Below are 15,959 nucleotides of genomic sequence, written 5' to 3'. Positions count from 1 at the left end.
AAAAAGTCAGTTTTGGCTAGAAAATAGCTGGCCCACTCACATCACTAATGTTTAGCTGGTCGTTACACGTGCGGCATTCGAACTTGGCGTTTTGCATTTAAATTTCACCTGGACGCGGCGAAAATGGACACAGGCGAAGGTAAGTGCCAGAGCATATGCTTCGCAGGGACCAGTACAGTAAAACCCAGTGTGTTCGCCCGCAGAGCTGAAGTCCTGGCTGGAGGAGAAGAGCAAACCGTATCCGGCACGTGTTGAATTCGCCCTGAAAGTCTGGCAATCCGTGGAGTTTCCCTATCCCAACAAGTACGAGATCATCACCCAATGGCTAGATGAATCCCTGGCCAGCTGTGGGGATCTGCCCACGCAGCAGCTTAAGGATTTCCTAAAGCTAAGGGCACAGCCCGGCTGGGTCACTCAGAAGATTAAGGTCCAGCTGATCCAAACGCTGGTGAAGATTGTCTCCCAGGATGGGAATGCGAATGAATCGGCATTGGAACTTCTGCCCTTGGCCATCAACTCGGAGCTGCTCCAGGATGCTCTGCGTGCAAACAACGAGTTCCTAACCGAATGCTATGGCAGCATGTTCAAGTGTCACCACAGATGCTTGGAGCTCCGCAAGAAGAACAAGTCTGTGGATCCGGAGCACTGGGATGTGGAGTTCGTGGTGCCGGTGATCAAGCAGCTGGCCGAGATTGCCCGTCGCTCTCAAAACCCTCACTTGTTGCTCAAGTCTTACGATGCGAATACGGTGCGTCCATTGGTGGAGCTCCTGCTCAGCCTCAAATCGCCGTGCCTGGAGGAACTGGCCGAGCTGGAGAAGCAGCTCAAGGCAGAGTTCAGTGCCGAACGTATCGCCGAGCAGCCGCTGCATGTCAGCCTGCTGCTTTTGGAGGCTGCCATCCTGAACAATCGCTACGAAACGGTATCGCTTCAGAATATCATCCCCGCGGTCTTTAAAATCAGTCAGAAGTCGGCTACATCGCTTCCCCTGGCCGCCTATTTGCTGATGTCACTGCGCAAGTACGACATCTCCCTGCAGTTTAAAATGGCAGTCGGCACCGGATTTAACTTTATTGCCCAGCACCTGCTGACTTTGGTGCGTAAGTACAGAAAGTCGCACCTGAAAGAGGTTCTGATACTGCTCCGCTCGGCGCTGCGTTTGAATCCCCTGCTGCTGGAGCAGAGTGTCTACCAGATCACCGTTTGGCTGCTAACTGCTCCCAAGGCGGATCCCGAGGAGGAGCAGCTGTACTCGGAGTATCTGATCCTTCTCCTGGATATGTTTCGTCGTTTGAACCGTGCCGAACGGTTCATCATGAATCTGCTGAAGGCCCTAAAAGAGTGGCTGGGCAAGTATAAGCTGGATATTCCCTCCAGTGACGCCAAGAAGCGGCGCATCCTGGACAACGAAAATGGGGACAACGAGGAGCAGCAGACGGAGAAGCGCTATCTGAGTCTGATCTTCGCAAGCACACCTTTAACTGTGGCTCCCTCGGCCAACGATGCTTTCAGGCAGCTCTCCCACACCTGGCCAAGTCACTCTGCCGGCACGGCCTTCACTCGCCTGGTCAGCAACCTGATGTCAAAGCCATCGCTGGTGATTTGGAAGACCTTGTTGTTCGCCTTCGCAGAACTGCTGGAGGAGGAGGATCAGCCGCAGGGAGTGAGGGCCGAGAATCTGGACTTTGCCCGTGAACTGCACGCTGCGCTGCTGTGTCAGTATTTGAATGGCACCCGACTGGCGGAGCAAGTGCATCTCCATCAGGTTGAAGTGGAGCAGCAACTGCAGCACACTGCCCAGGTGCTGGAGCAGTTCGGACGTCGCTTGCTGAGTCAGGAGCACAATCGTCGGCTGATGAACGCCTTTCTGGAGTGCACGGAACGGGCCAGTGGCTTCGAGCTGCTCCTCACCCACTACTGGCCAGATGGTTTCCCCGCCAGCCAAAGGCCGCTGCAGCTGAGGGGCTTCCTGCCCGCCGCCGAGTGGACACTGATCCAACAGAGGGTGCACAACTTCGGCAAGAGTTCCTGCCGCCAGCGGTTGCAGCGTTTGGAATTGCAGCTGGCGGAGAGTGGTTGGCTGTTGCATGATCAACATGGGGCAACCAATTGCTCCGATGCCCTGGCAGAGTTGGTGCCACCGCAACAACTCTTCCGCCTAACCAGGCCACAGAAACAGCTGCGTTTGCATCAAAGGAGGCTGGATCAGGACTTGGACTCCCATCTGGAGGATTCGGAGTGCGTGGAACTGCTGGCGCTGCAGCTGCTAGGGGAGTATAGAGCCTTGGTCAAGGAGGCCAAGGCCAAGGGTTCGCTGCTGGTCAAGCTGAAGCTGGAGGAGCCGGTGGAGGAGGCCGCCCTGGTCGGTTTCCTGCGGGAGAAGGCCTCTGTCGACAAGGAGCTTCAGTTGCCCTCGGCCCAGGAGCTGGTGGACTCACTGCTGCGCTTGCCACTGGCCCAGTTGGCCAGTCCCATTCGCTCTCGCCTCTGGCTGGTGATCTTTGTCCTGCACAGGGATCTCAGTCGCAGTCAGCAGGTGGAGCAGGCCAATCAAGTGCTCGAACTATTGATAGGTAAGTTACTTGGCCCTAAAAATCATATTCCAATCAGTCTTGGTAATAACTTGCCTACTCTACAGATCTTATGCACTTTGGTCAGCCGCTTCCCATCTGCAGTTACTTTCCGCAGCTCAGCGAACTGCTCATCCTGATCCCCACCAGCTCGACGACGGGCTGGAGCTTCTACGAAACACTTTTTGCCCGCTGTATTCGCCGCCAGAGTGCCGGCAGCGAGGCATTCCTCGCCAGCTGCACGGAGTACCTCAAGGACCAACTGGCTGCCACCAACAAGCTGCAAACGGAGCAGTGCCGTCTCCTGCTGCTGGCCATCGAAACGCTGTCCAGTGTGACTGGTGCCCAGGGCAGGCGGATGCAGCGCCAGCTGCAGCCACTGCTCGAGATCTATGGCGAGATGGTGGCCCACAAGTTTCGCTCCAAAAAGAAGGAGGCTTCCGTGTACAAGGAGTTCGTGGACAGCACTCTGGCGGGCTATGCCACCTATGTGAGCAGCTGCATCAATCGAGTGGCCAGGCAGGAGCGCGAAATTGAGCAGCAGAACAAGAAAAAGGAGCAGGAGTCGGTACCGGAAACGGAGCAGCAAGAGCAGCAGGACAAAAAGAAGAAAAAGAAGGATAAAAAGAAGGCAAATGCTGAGGAGGAGGAGCAGGATCAGGATCAGGCAAAGGTGAAGGAACAGCAAGCCATTGATGACAACTTCCGACGCATCTGTAAGATCTACATTGGTCACTCGGTGAGTTTGTTTTTGGGATACAACATTTAATTTAAATAATAAATAATCCCTTGGATCTTCAATAGTTAAACTATCGCAATGCCCACGCCATTCGCCTGCTGAATGTGGCCCTCACCCATCGTCAGCGCCTGCACTTGGATCCCGATGAGATCGAGTTCGTGTTGAGCAGCTATTGGCGGCAATTGAATGCGGATATCGAGACGGGGGACATCTCCGCCAGTTCGGCGTTGGATTGCCTGGAGCCCGCCGTCAAGTTGATCATTGGCTACAAGACCAACGAGGATTTCCTGCTGCTCCTGCGGCGCCTTTCCTCCCAAGTGGAGCAGATGCCACGCCCCCAGTCGCCTGCCCAGCACACTGCACTCCAGAATGTGCTCACCCTGCTGGCCCTGTTCGCCAAGTGCTCACTTAGCAGCGTGAAGGGAGCGGTTAGTGTTTTCTGGTCACATATTCCAATTTCCTGGCTAATAAAAATGGTTTTATACCTAGATGCTCAACGAACATTTCGAGCTGATCAGCGTCAGTGTGGCACTGCGGCTGCCCGAGCCCAAGGACGCGGCCTATCGTGTCCATGCGCTTCGTCTGCTGGAGGCTCAGCGCAATCTGGCCGAGAATCGCACGGTTCCGCTCACTGGGGAGACACTGGATTGCCTGCTTGGCAGCATGTTGGATGTGGACATCAAGCACTTGATTAGCCGCGACGGCAGTTGGCAGGACTTTGTGGATCTGTACGGAGCACTCACGGATAATCTGGTGGTGCTGTTGAAGCAGCACAGCAACCTAATGTCCGATCGAGCTGCCCAGCTGAGTGCCTTGTGCCAGGATCTCGTCCAGGCCATCGTTGGCTATCGAGCGGAGCGTAAGCAGACCCAGGACATCACTGAGACAGAGTTGGATGGCCTGGCCGACTTGGGCCTGAAGTTGGCCACTGTGATGGCCACAGTGACCACCACTCAGGCGCTGGCCGTGAAGCGAGTGGCGCCCTTCCTGCTCATATTCACCATCCGTCAAATGGTGTCCACCGAACGACCCACCACGCTTTTCGAAAAGGTGTGTTTTGTATACTCTTCAGCACTTGCGATCGCAGGAAAAGTGACAATAGATATCTTTTGGTGCATTGTATTTGGCATATTTTTATTCGATCAACACTTAAACCTAGTACATTTTTCAAGGGATTGTGCTTTCTCTAACTAATACTTATACTACACGTTTTGTCTCCAGGTCAAGGTCCATATAGTGCGCGTCTGCCACGAGCTGATCCGACTTTGCGATCACCGCGCCGGACACTTCATCCTGCGCTCCAGCAGCGAAGCGGGCGCCCGGATGTACGAGGGATTGGTGAAGGAGCACGAGAAGTACCACAAATTCAGGGGCAAGGTGTAGAGAAAGCAACACTGAACATTTCCTTTTTGTTCTTTTTTTTTTGATTAATTCTGATTACTTCAAAATTTATACATATAAAAAAAAAAAAAGTTCCCTATGTACTCTTCGAGTCGTGCCTAATTTGTACTGATTCAGAACTTAAAATTTAACTACAAAATGAGTTCCTCAGTGTTTGACTATTCGTGAAAATGGCTGGAATTTAGTAGTTGGCTGGCCCGTCCTAGTCGAAGAACATCTGGCAGCGTTCGCATAAGGGATCGTCGGCTTCTTCAGGACGATTGCCACTGGGAATGAGATAGGTATGGTTAGGCTTTTACGAAAGTAATCAAAAATATACGTGTTCTGTACTTTGGTTCAATACATGGATTATTTCTAGTTACTTAATGGGGGACTGCAGATTTGAATAAAGAAAAAAAAAAGATTTAGAAACATAAAAAAAAAGTTTTGAATAAATTAGAAAAAAATTATTTGAAAATATTAAAGAAATTACTTGTGTAAAGTAATTGTAATGCTATTGTGTTAAGCCGTTTTATAAATATACAAGTTTTTTAAATATATTTTAGGGAACAGAATAGAAAATTCTTTGAATTCTTTAAAGCTTAAAGAATAGAAATATTTAAGTCATATGCAAATACCTAAAACCTATTCAACCTCTGCGCATTTAGAGTTTCTGAAAATCGTATTGAATATAATGTCGAAGTGTATTGAAAGTGTAGTAATATTAAATAGTAATTTAGAAATGCAAGCAATGGCACAAAAAAGAATCGCCTTAACGTCTAGATAGCAACTCACAACAAGGTAACGCAACTGCGGCATATAAACTGGAAGCATTCGCCACAGGAGTAGCCGCACTCCTCGCACAGATCCATGTTGCAGTTGACGCAGACGTCGTGGATGAGGGTTGGGCGCTGGCAGCAGCGGGACTTCTGGCGCTCCAGGCGCGGATTGGCCATGTCGGCTCGAAGGTTGCGCAGCAGGATGGTTCCGTCGCCCATCAGCTGGTACTGCCCAAAAAGGGCGGGCGGCTGCGGCTGCTGCTGCTGCTGCGGCTGCTGCTGCTGCTGCCCTTGACCCAGTCCGTTTGAGGTGGTCTGACCTTGACCTTGTCCGTTGCCGGCTGCACCGTCGAAAAGCATTTTTGTTGTTTTTTCTGCGGTATTGAAGAGGGAATTAATAGAGGTTCCAGGTTTAAATACGAGTGACGAGTGATATTGAAAGCCTCTTCTACATGAAATACTCAGGGGTTTTATTAAACGAAAAAATGGAACAGTATTGTATGCTTACAGTTTTTTTTTATTGATATGATGAATATGATACGTTTTATACTTCTAACAAAAATGGGAAAATATTCTTGCCTACGATTTCTTCTTCTTTCTTCGAATTTGACATATTTTATATTGCCTTCTAAATGCTAGGAATTTTGATAACCTTAGTGTTGGAAAAAATAACCTGTACCTTCATTTTTTTTCCTACGTGGGGTAGAAATTGGTTAAAAAATCAATTGAGGTTTAAATTTTTAAAAGGAAATTAACTATTTGCCAAAAACGCTGCCTCATCGCTACCTTCACTGCACTGGGGTGGACTATTAAAGAGTACGATTATTTCGCTAGCGTACTCTCCTTAACAACGCTAAACAAACCTTGGTTTAACAACTTGGACTGCAACACAAACAGCTTAATGAGCGGTAACGCTTTTCATAATAAAACTTTAAACGAAATGCGCGTAGTAAGCAATCGCACATTTTAGTCAGCTGTTCCAAATACAACTCTGCAAGTAACACTATCCAACACTGGGAAAATACCACGACATTTACAATTTCTGTAAACACGAACTAACAAACAAATTATAATTGGCTATTTTAAATTAAAATAAACCATTGAGCAATCAACGCATAACAAAACAAATAACCTGACGATTTCCACGTACGCGAGGGCGACCACATTATTTCACAGCACTTACAGGTGCCGCGGTAACCTAAACCCAAAAAAAAAAAAACAACAAATAAATCGGGACTTGACCTTCCAATTGGAAATTCTCCATTCTCTTAACCCCCTTTAACTATGCCCATGGTCGCTTAAAACCGTAACTGAAAAGTGGGAAAAATTAGGGATCGCTGTACATACCGTGCACCTGTTTCATTTTTTCAGGATCGCGAGCATCGCTCATTTTTTGGTTCACCCAGATTTTCCTTTGGGTCAGATTATTGTTGGCGTCGTCGTCGTCCGCCGATCGCGATCGTTTCAATGCCTTTGCCTGGACAATGTTTTCCATATTTTTGGACTCGGATTACCACTTGCCTTTTCCGATTTCCTCGTTTGTACCCTGGATTATAGTTAATTTGAGTTTAACTCCGCTTTTTCTTAACTTGATGCCGGTAGCAGTGTTGCAAAAAACGCGTACGCAGTGCTGCATATGGACGTCGGAAAAAGTGTTGGGCAACGAGAACAAAATTGTGATGGCTGCTATGCAATTTGAACTTACCCGCTATTTAGGACTAAGTAAAAATTTCTTCACTTTTGTTTATTTACGGCAAGCTGCGATCAACAAAGTAATCTTTATGTTCTTGTAGAAAAAATGTGCAATACGAATTAATTTAGAAATAAATCAATGAAGCTCTTTTACTTGTGACTTTTTTGTTTATTAGAAAATATCAAAAGAAATGACATTTAAAAAAGCGATGTCTTGCTGGTCGCCAGTGATTTGATGTTTTGAATTTTTCAACGACAGCTTTGGCTTTTGGATTTTGTTTCCTAATAAACTTCTAATTTGGGTGATTTTCAAATCATTTTAAAGTTTTGTTTTAGATTAAGCCCTATTATTATTTGGGCTTTTAGTTTTGGACGTTTTGTCGAGTTATTTCTGGTCGTTCTAAATATATGTACATGTTCTACCGTTTTTTTGTATTCCATTTTTGTTGGTTAATCTCATGCTTTACTTTTTGCTTCCAGTGCGGTCTTTGGCTTGATAGCCCGAGGGGCTGTTTAGTTCCAGGACCTTACGTGGTGAGTCCACAGTCACGAGCGGTGGCTTGGGGTTGATCTTCTTGAGAAAACTTTCAGAACTGGACGTAGCAGCCTTGGCGGCTGCTTTTTTGGCGGCCAACCGACGCTCGGCAGCCGCCTCCCGTTCCTGGCGAACCAATGCCAGTCTGGCCAAATCCGCCTTCGCCTCCCTGCTCCTCTGCATATTTTTGCTTTCAATCCGCTCCCGCTTCCTCTCATGTCGCCCCCATTGGTTGGCTTCATCCAGCTGGGAATGTTGATCCCGAGTTGTCATGGCTGTGAGAAGGCTCAATGGCTTCTCTCGTGGCAAACGATTCGGATTGTAGACCTCAATCAGGCTGTGGACACCACGGATACGATCGAAAGCGTGCCCAGAATCAAGGTTCAAATTCTTCTTCCGCTGACTTCCCGATTGATCCTGGCCCGGGTCCACCTCGTCCTGGCTGATCCCGTTCCGCTCCAGTTGCAGTTCATCCACTGGCGTGAACTGGCGATTGCGACCCTTGTGATTCATGTTCTTGCGACGTGGCATGATACTGGCAATCTAGAATCCTTATTCTCCAATCGACTGGCCAAAATACTGAGAAACTGAGAAATAAGGAAACTATTTAAAGCCAAAAGAGCCGTCCTTACCTTTTTCGTTACCTTTTTGAGAAAGTGCAGTTACACAGGCAGCCTTCAATAAGAAATGAGCTAAAAAAAATGTGCTAAAATATAGAAAATATTCCCTGTGTTTGTGTCGTTTGGAATGAAGTTTGACAACTAAATAGGTTTGATTTGCTATGGTAAGACAAAAATCTGGCTATAGTTACTCAGATAAAGATTAAATAAACCTAAAAGGGCTGCCCACCATACAAAACAATAGTGCACAAAAAAAAAAAGTTATAAAATTGTTAAAATTGCATAGAAAAAACAGTGAAAAAGTCTTTCTTTCGGGAAGTAGAACTCTTATATCAATTATAAAATGCATTCAAATAAAATATGTTAAAAGAATATATTATTTTAAAGTTCTGCGACCCAATTTAATAGCGGTTTTTCCTTATAATTTGAACAGATAAGCAGACCGCAAATTCAAAAACACCAAAAACCGATGATCAACGATGAATATCGATAGGCAGCCAGCCAGTGCTGGGTAATGGCTGTCGCGACCAGGGTTGCCATGCCATGTCATCTTGTTTTAGAGTTTTGCAGTGTACGACTTTTTTGGCCACCTTTCGTGTAGACACAACACAAAGAACAGAACCATGAAATTACTGCTGGACGCCAAGTGCTGATGCGAGTGAAACCAGAACCGCGGGCAAGCGGAGCACACAGTGACCCCCACATCCAGATCACAGGAGCACACAGGATCGCACAGGACAGGGAAGATGGTGGGTGGTGTTTTGCGGTGTGGTGCGGTGCTCCTGGCCAAACCCACTTTTGCGTTTGAGTGATTCACTTAACTGGGGATGGTTTTCGATCCGCTTTCCCTGTAGCATGCCGCATCCATGACAACGGTGGAAGGTCTGCTGCAGGAGTTCTATCAGCCCAGTACCTCGAATGCCCGGAAGCGAGAGATTGAGACGAACCTGCTGGCCTTCAAGTCGCAACCGGAGGCGTGGCAGCTTTGCCTCCGTGTGGCCACCGCATCCGACATTACCGAGAATCAGTTTCTCTGGTTCTTCAGCACCTCCACGCTAGAGCACACAATCACACGGAGATGGACGCAGCTGACGTCCACGGACAAGACATTGCTGCGGGAAGCCCTGTGGAACTCGTATGCCCAGCTGGGCAGCACACCCAATGCGGCCAAGCGGCACCGGGACACACTGGCCCAGCTGATAGCTCTGCTGGGGAAGAGGGAGTTCCCCGAGCAGGACCCCAACTACATGCAGCACTGCATGGAGCTGACGAAGACCCGCTTTCAGCTGGGCATCAACCTGCTGAGGATCACCTCCGAGGAGGTGGTGAGCAACAGGGGCGATCTGACCACCGAATGGAAGCAGTACTTCTACTCCTGGTGCGTAGCCACATCATGAATGCCAGGGTCTAACCGCAACTCACGTTCATGTCCCCTTCTCTTGTTTTTTTACACCTTCTCATCTTTGCACTTTCTGTTCTATTGTTATCTTTCTGAAAGAGTTACGCCCTGTATCTAATGTATTTATTCCTTATCAGAAATCTTAATTCTGGCTAGTTTTTCTTTGCAGTATTTGTTAATTTCTGCGCATTTTCATGTCCTTATCAGTAGTAAACACATGTTTTTAGCCTTTTGTTTCGAAAAGACCAATGCCTGATTCTTTCTTATGTAAATGTAACCTTTTTAAGCATTATGGTTATATTATTTCTGGGCATATAGCTGTAAGTCTTTTATAGAAAAATGCTTCCTTTTAAGCTACTCTCTGTTCCTGGAGTTCTTAATCAACTTAAATCAACCTTATCATAAGTTATACCTATGTTTTAACGATCCCTTCCACGTTATTTTCTTCTTTCCTTCCTTTACCCTTTATCTAAATTAACATTCTTACGAGTTCCTTATCAATTTTGGTGCCTTCTGAAGTTAAACCCCTTTAATATTATTTTCTTCTATGTACATAAAGTTTTCCCTTTACACTCTATATGTATTTAATTAATGTTAGTAATGTTCAATTAAGAAAAGATCGCCCACTGATTTAATTATCTTTTTAATGTCAATTGGTTAATTTCAATAGTAATATGCTTACCAAAAATAATCACTTTTATTAGGAGTGTCAATGATGAAGATTTTTGCTTTGCCAATTGCTACTTTTTTTAACTGCAGTTATGGCTTTTAAAAAAGGGCCTGCTGTGGTTTTAATTTTTGTCAAATGAAATCTCTACAGAGGTTTAAATCACAGGTTACCAGTAGGCTTTAAACTCTAATTTAAACTAGTGTTTTTATATATTTATCTTTACTTTTGTTTGTTTTCTACATCTCGATTTACTGACCTCTTTTGGGTATTGCAAATGTACCTAAACAATGAAGCCCTTGTCACAGCACTTGTCCTAATCATTTCCCGCTTTGTGTTCCCGTGTGCCCGTGTGTTTCTGTAGCATCTCCATGTGTATACCTGATGTCCTGGACCTGGTCACCAAGTATCTACTAATCGCTGTGTGCCACATCAATGGCAAAGACATCCAAACGACCATACCAAACACCCTCATGGACTTTAGTCTAACCTCAGCGCTGCCAAATGACAATCAATTAAGGTGGGTCATCGTCAAATATACAATCTAAAATTTCTAAAGATGTTCCGAACTAAATCGCAATGTGTTTTGTATCCACAGTTCCTCTATTTTGGAGCTGCTCGGCTGTGTGCAGCACTTGGTCTCCTGGATACGCACTGAACTGATCTCGGAGTACTTCCTCATGAGCATACTCGACCTATCCCAGTGGCGGCCTGCCCACGAACCCATCTCCCTGGCGGCTCTATCGGTGCTGAACGAGCTCCTCTACCTGCAGAAGCCTTTGCCCTTTGCGGGCACTCTGATGGGTGGCGTTAGTAGCCTCCTGGAGCAGCATAACAACAATCGGCGGCAGAGCGAGATGTACAGCGATAAGTTTCGGGAGCTGCTCCGTCTCTACACCACCAAGTATGCCGGCAAGCTGATGCAGGAGCCGGAGCTGCTGGAGACCTTCCTGAATCTGCTATACGGCTGCACCACAGAATGTGAGTCGCATGGTAAAAGTCTTGCCCTTTTGTTATAGATTGTCCTTTTTAAAAGATTTCTGTGAAGAAAAGCTACCAACGAAAAAAAAACACATATATAATAGACGCTTGTTAACTAAATGATTTTGTAACTAGTGCACGGCGCTTTGGACTTTACCGAAAAGTTGGAGATCTGGACGCCAATCATTAAAGGCATCGCCCAACAGCCCGCCAAAATCACGCGCTTCAACCATGTGCTCACCCAGCTGGTGGATGAGATCATGCGGCGCACTCAATTCGAGGCCAACAAACCCGAACTGGAGGTGCTGGATAACGAGCTCATGGAGGACGATGTGAGTGGCTCTAAGTTTTGTTTGCCTTGTTTGGAGTGTTCGAAGTGTTTGGAGGTCTTTGTGTATGTGCGTGGAAATAGAGAAAGTTGTACGCCCCAGATGGCTAGCGTCGAATGTTTATTGTTTATTGATTGACGCAAATCCTAACTTCCGTTTTGGGCGGAATACGCAAAGAGAATACCAACAGTTTCCAAAAGCAATATCTTTAATATGCATATTCATACCCTTTAACATATAGATATAGTTTCTAGTTAGTGGTAATCATTTATTTAACCATTTTTTTTATTTACACAACACAAACTTATTGCTTAAACTAAAGACTAATCGCCATTTTAATCATTTTTATTTGGGATATATACATTTTTTCAATGGCTTAGCCGAGAGTTAGGTTTAAGTTTATCCTTATTATGTTCTCTTATATAATTTAAATAGGTATATATATATTTTCTAATTTTTTTTATATTTTTTTTACATTACAAAGTGCATACTTTGTATTTTGTAGAAATTGAATAGTGGAAGACATATATTATTAAATCTTCTATTACTTTTCTAGTCAGAAATTGTCCAAATGTTAAATGCTTAACTTATTTTAGGCTTCCGCCACCGAGTGGCAGCAGTTCCTGGACCAATGCTTCGAGTCGCTGGCCCTGCTGGCGAACACCCGAGGTGCTCACATCGTCTTCGCACAAGTCTATAATCACTGGTCAAGGCCGCAGATGTATCTGCTGTCGCTGGAGCACGCCCTGGATCACGGAAGTGCGCGCAGCTATGAGGCGGCACGCAAATTAAAGGGCGCCAATGTGGGCGAGATTCTGCGTGACTTTGCCACCGTCTGTCAGGCGGTGGTGCGTCTGGCCCCGCTGATGGACACCACGTCGGCGGCGCCCGGAGTGGCGGACGAGATGGAGTGCCAGCTGCAGATGCTGTCCGACAGTCTGCTGCAGACGCTGCAGCTGTTAGCCAGCAATCGCTTGGGCAGCGGCGGCAGCGAAATGGACAAGGCCACGTTCCAGACTGATTTGGATAACCTGTAAGTGGAGAATTGATTGCGGATGCGTTTTTTGCTTACCTACTGTTTTGATTACTTGTACTGTTACAGATACGCTCAAGTTCTGCTCGCCATACGCAGCATCTTTCCGCTGACGAAGGCCATGAGCGGCGAGGAGCTGCTGCACCGCCTGTTCGCCATCTTGGGCAGCATCTTTGCCTGCAACGGATCCCTGTCGGCCGCCTCGCCCATTGTGCAGCAGGCGGCCAGCGAGCTGTTGCTCTTCATCTCGACTGTGATACGGCCCAAGTGCCTGCTGGATATACCGCAGATCCAGAGCCTGCTGCAGGCGGGCTCCCGCCTGGGCGCCCAATTGCCGCGCCAGGTGTGCATCAATGTGCACATCAGTCTGGTCAGCTACATGGTGCTGCCGTGGAAGAGTGTGCCCGAGCAGCAGCAGGACTATCCACGTCGCCTCTGGATGCTGCGCGAATATGTGCAGGGGTTGGCGCAGAACTTCCTGGATCTCGATTTGGGTCAGGTCAACGAAAGCAAGGTGGCGGCCACCACGCTCAGTCTGCTGGGCACTTTTACGGCTCTCATCGAGTATTTCAAGGCCACTGGCGGCAATGCCAAGGATATGCTGGCAAGCACTTTCAAGGTGATTCATTTGATTTAAGTAATCTAGTAACCTAGCTTCTTTCCTCTGTGCAATTGTGTTCTTTGTATTTACATTACATTTCCTACAGGTATTTTTTTAAATTTTGTAGATACAGTTTTAATTTTGTTTCTCTATGTGCTTTATTTTGCAGCCCATTTTGACCAAGGCCCTGATGATCTTCAACAGTTTTGGCCTAAGCAGCATTGCCATGGCCATCACGGTGGCCGAGTTTAGTCTGAGCATGCTCCGCACATTGCCCACCCACTTGGGGGCCCAGTTCATCAAGGAGATGATCACGTTGTTCATCAATGTCAGCAGCAGGTGGTTGTGGGCCTCTCTTTCTTAATCGTGTGAAATTCGCAACTAATATGCTTGATGTGTCTCTTTACGATTCCCCCAGGGAGCAATTGACGCTGAGCCGACTGGCTGTGATGGAAAAGATACTGCAGATGTTCAAGCTGATTGTGGAGCAGCCGGGTAGCGCTTCGTTGGGCCTGCTGCCCTCCATTCTGGACTTCAGCACGCAGCAGATATTGCCGCTGTTGCAACAGCAAAATGCAGCCACCGATAATAGCGAGATCACCAGTCTGCTGTACGCTTTGTTTGACAGGTGAGAGGATTTATTTAGATATATATTTATATAGAGCTAGTTTAGGGTTTTAAACTAAAATATTATTTAGGTTTTAAGAAAAGGTAACAATTGCAAGGAATGAATTGAAATGGTTCGGTTTGCTATGCTATTCTATGTTGGATATGAATATATATTTAATGCTGAAGAATTCGCGGTTCTAATCAAATTGATTTTAAAGGATACATTCATTGTGATATCTTCTATTTCAGCGTACTCACCTGCAAATGGCAGTTCTTCTACAAAAACCAGCTGTCCAATGGCCACAGTGGCGGTGGCTCCGGCAACTTCAACTGCAGCGACAACCTGCATCCGGCGCACTTCATGGCCATCCTGAATGCCTACGGTCAGATGCTGGTCAGCGGTACGGATCCTTCCAATGTGCGCAGTGTTCTGTTCTCGATGCAGAATGTGAACGAAAGGAGTCGGCTGTATCAGCGTGCCTTGTTCAAGGAGCAGCTGTTGGCCTCCTTTCAGCGGGCTTTGCTCAACTTGCTGCTGAGTGGAGAGGGCTCGCTGCACTTCGACATGATTGCCCAGGCGTTGTATGCGATGGGCCAGGTGGACCGACGCCAGTTGCTTGAGAGCTTCGCCCATGCCTCGCTGCCGGTGGCGCAGACGGCGCTGGAGGAGATCTGCCAGACAAGTGTGAGTTGTTTGCCAAGAACAATGATGCCCGAATGCGATAGTTAATGGTTTTAATTCTCTCTTTGGCCAGGACATTCCAACGTTTACGCAGAAACTCACGCAGCTCATGCAGGACGCCCACTGTGTGCATCTCAATGAGACAGCGTAGGCCTTTCCTCAAACCCGGGACGCCTTCCACTGCCCCCCCAACCCCCCATCCTCGCCCCATACGCTCATATGCTCATACGCCCTCTTTTTTTAAAAAGTCACATCTTGTAGAGTACTTACATGTAAATACTTTATTGTTTTATGTTTTGTAACTTTTATTTGTACTTTGCTGTCGCTTCTTGTATGCCATATTTTCGGTGACTGTTGTGTCATCCTGCTCGGATCCCGTGTCAAGTGTCCTGTGACCCTTGTCCTGTGACCCTTGCCCTGTGACCCTTGTCCTGTCACCCTTGTCCCAATTTCCCATGCTTGTGACCCAATCCCCGCCAGATTGCGTTTGCTTTCCTTCTTTTGTGCGAGGTTGTGTTTCTCGAACAGAGAATCGAACAGCATTCATCCCGATTGATAAAAGACATTAATTGTTAATTGACAACAAAAAAAAAAAATCGTAAGTTTAAAAGCATTCTTATCTTTAATTTTATGTTTACCACATACAAAAAGTACTATTACTCTGCTTTCTGTGCTGTCACCGCAAATCGATAAAAGTCATACCTATATCTTAGTAGCATATATACCTACATAATACATATAATTAATTAGCATATATCAATATGTAAATCAGTTACGTCATAAGCAAGTGAAAAGTATCAAGTAAAAAAAAAAAAAAAAAACAAAAACGGGACGGAGACAAAAACCCAGCCACACATTCATGTAATTTATTCTGCGAAAACAAAACAACACCATACACAGATCCAAGTCGTTTAAACTTTGTTGTAATGATTTTAATTGTAATTGCTTACGTCCCTTCAATCAAAAACTCAATAAAACTATTTTTACCATTTTAATTGGCCGTTGCATTTGATTTGGATACTCTACCGAAACTCTGTTCGGTTTTAACATTTTCTGGATATTTGTATTTATTTTTAAATATTGATTATTGTTAAAAGTGGGTTCGAAAAATTAGAAAATAATTTGAATTTGATGTTTTGGTTTTACTAGCAAGCTATTAATTTGAATTTAAAGCCAAATTATTAATTTTTAAACCGTTAAAAAGACGAATATGGGTAATTCTCTAATGTCGAATGCGACATAAGTACGCGTTCAAACATAATCGAAGATTTTGATGAAATTTTTGTTAATAATTGATCGTTCTTAAAATTGTTTTTTGTTTTACCTTAATATACTAAGTCCTT

At 46.1% G+C, this 15,959-nt stretch overlaps 4 protein-coding genes across 9 annotated transcripts; 2 read left to right on the top strand and 2 right to left on the bottom strand.

The window, feature by feature from the left end:
• The first annotated feature begins 31 nt into the window (after positions 1-31).
• LOC108147665 lies at positions 32-4,789 on the top strand. Its single transcript, XM_017274349.2, has 6 exons — positions 32-139; positions 204-2,573; positions 2,639-3,309; positions 3,375-3,737; positions 3,799-4,359; positions 4,531-4,789. Exons 1-6 carry the CDS (start codon positions 124-126, stop codon positions 4,690-4,692), a joined length of 4,143 nt encoding a protein of 1,380 aa, XP_017129838.1. The 5' UTR covers positions 32-123; the 3' UTR covers positions 4,693-4,789.
• Positions 4,417-7,297, bottom strand: LOC108147668 (apoptosis regulatory protein Siva-like). 4 transcript variants are annotated; one of them, XM_017274355.2, is made up of 4 exons: positions 7,174-7,297; positions 6,816-7,098; positions 5,485-5,842; positions 4,417-4,976 (listed from the first exon to the last, which is right to left on the bottom strand). In XM_017274355.2, the coding sequence occupies exons 2-4, from the start codon at positions 6,961-6,963 to the stop codon at positions 4,913-4,915; spliced, it is 570 nt and encodes a 189-aa protein (XP_017129844.1). In that variant the 5' UTR covers positions 6,964-7,098; positions 7,174-7,297; the 3' UTR covers positions 4,417-4,912. The 4 variants fall into 4 exon arrangements, with proteins under 4 accessions (XP_017129844.1, XP_017129847.1, XP_017129845.1 ...); XM_017274358.2 differs by lacking the exons at positions 6,816-7,098; positions 7,174-7,297 and adding an exon at positions 6,332-6,442; XM_017274356.2 differs by lacking the exons at positions 6,816-7,098; positions 7,174-7,297 and adding an exon at positions 5,977-6,098 and having other exon boundaries at positions 5,485-5,916.
• Positions 7,298-7,308: 11 nt separating this feature from the next.
• LOC108147667 (28 kDa heat- and acid-stable phosphoprotein-like) lies at positions 7,309-10,474 on the bottom strand. Of its 2 annotated transcripts, XM_017274353.2 has the most exons (3): positions 10,397-10,474; positions 8,328-8,387; positions 7,309-8,274 (listed from the first exon to the last, which is right to left on the bottom strand). In XM_017274353.2, exon 3 carries the CDS (start codon positions 8,224-8,226, stop codon positions 7,624-7,626), a length of 603 nt encoding a protein of 200 aa, XP_017129842.1. In that variant the 5' UTR covers positions 8,227-8,274; positions 8,328-8,387; positions 10,397-10,474; the 3' UTR covers positions 7,309-7,623. The 2 variants fall into 2 exon arrangements, with proteins under 2 accessions (XP_017129842.1, XP_017129843.1); XM_017274354.2 differs by lacking the exon at positions 10,397-10,474 and having other exon boundaries at positions 7,309-8,282; positions 8,340-8,447.
• On the top strand, positions 8,875-15,611 carry LOC108147666 (exportin-6). Of its 2 annotated transcripts, none has more exons than XM_017274351.2 (11): positions 8,875-9,064; positions 9,170-9,693; positions 10,746-10,901; positions 10,980-11,362; positions 11,498-11,694; positions 12,288-12,724; positions 12,794-13,343; positions 13,495-13,664; positions 13,744-13,953; positions 14,184-14,619; positions 14,690-15,611. In XM_017274351.2, the coding sequence occupies exons 1-11, from the start codon at positions 9,062-9,064 to the stop codon at positions 14,765-14,767; spliced, it is 3,144 nt and encodes a 1,047-aa protein (XP_017129840.1). In that variant the 5' UTR covers positions 8,875-9,061; the 3' UTR covers positions 14,768-15,611. The 2 variants fall into 2 exon arrangements, with proteins under 2 accessions (XP_017129840.1, XP_041563079.1); XM_041707145.1 differs by having other exon boundaries at positions 10,980-11,374.
• The last annotated feature ends 348 nt before the right edge of the window (positions 15,612-15,959 follow it).

This window comes from Drosophila elegans, unplaced genomic scaffold (assembly GCF_018152505.1).
Source record: "Drosophila elegans isolate 14027-0461.03 unplaced genomic scaffold, ASM1815250v1 contig_149, whole genome shotgun sequence".
NCBI classification, from domain to species: Eukaryota; Metazoa; Arthropoda; class Insecta; order Diptera; family Drosophilidae; genus Drosophila; species Drosophila elegans.
Note: the sequence above shows the minus strand (reverse complement) of the source record. Positions and strands in the feature narration are given on the sequence as shown.

Excerpts from the sequence above, each read along its gene's own strand:
- LOC108147667 (XM_017274353.2), bottom strand. The coding sequence starts at position 8,226 with ATGCCACGTCGCAAGAACATGAATCACAAGGGTCGCAATCGCCAGTTC.
- LOC108147666 (XM_041707145.1), top strand. Across the intron at positions 11,695-12,287 it reads ACGAGCTCATGGAGGACGAT|GCTTCCGCCACCGAGTGGCA; the intron begins GTGAGTGGCTCT and ends AACTTATTTTAG. Across the intron at positions 13,665-13,743 it reads TTCATCAATGTCAGCAGCAG|GGAGCAATTGACGCTGAGCC; the intron begins GTGGTTGTGGGC and ends CGATTCCCCCAG.
- LOC108147668 (XM_017274355.2), bottom strand. The coding sequence starts at position 6,963 with ATGGAAAACATTGTCCAGGCAAAGGCATTGAAACGATCGCGATCGGCG. Across the intron at positions 5,843-6,815 it reads AAAAATGAAACAGGTGCACG|AAAAAACAACAAAAATGCTT; the intron begins GTATGTACAGCG and ends TCAATACCGCAG. Across the intron at positions 4,977-5,484 it reads CGCAGTTGCGTTACCTTGTT|TGGCAATCGTCCTGAAGAAG; the intron begins GTGAGTTGCTAT and ends TCTCATTCCCAG.
- LOC108147665 (XM_017274349.2), top strand. Across the intron at positions 2,574-2,638 it reads AGTGCTCGAACTATTGATAG|ATCTTATGCACTTTGGTCAG; the intron begins GTAAGTTACTTG and ends CCTACTCTACAG. Across the intron at positions 3,738-3,798 it reads TTAGCAGCGTGAAGGGAGCG|ATGCTCAACGAACATTTCGA; the intron begins GTTAGTGTTTTC and ends TTTTATACCTAG.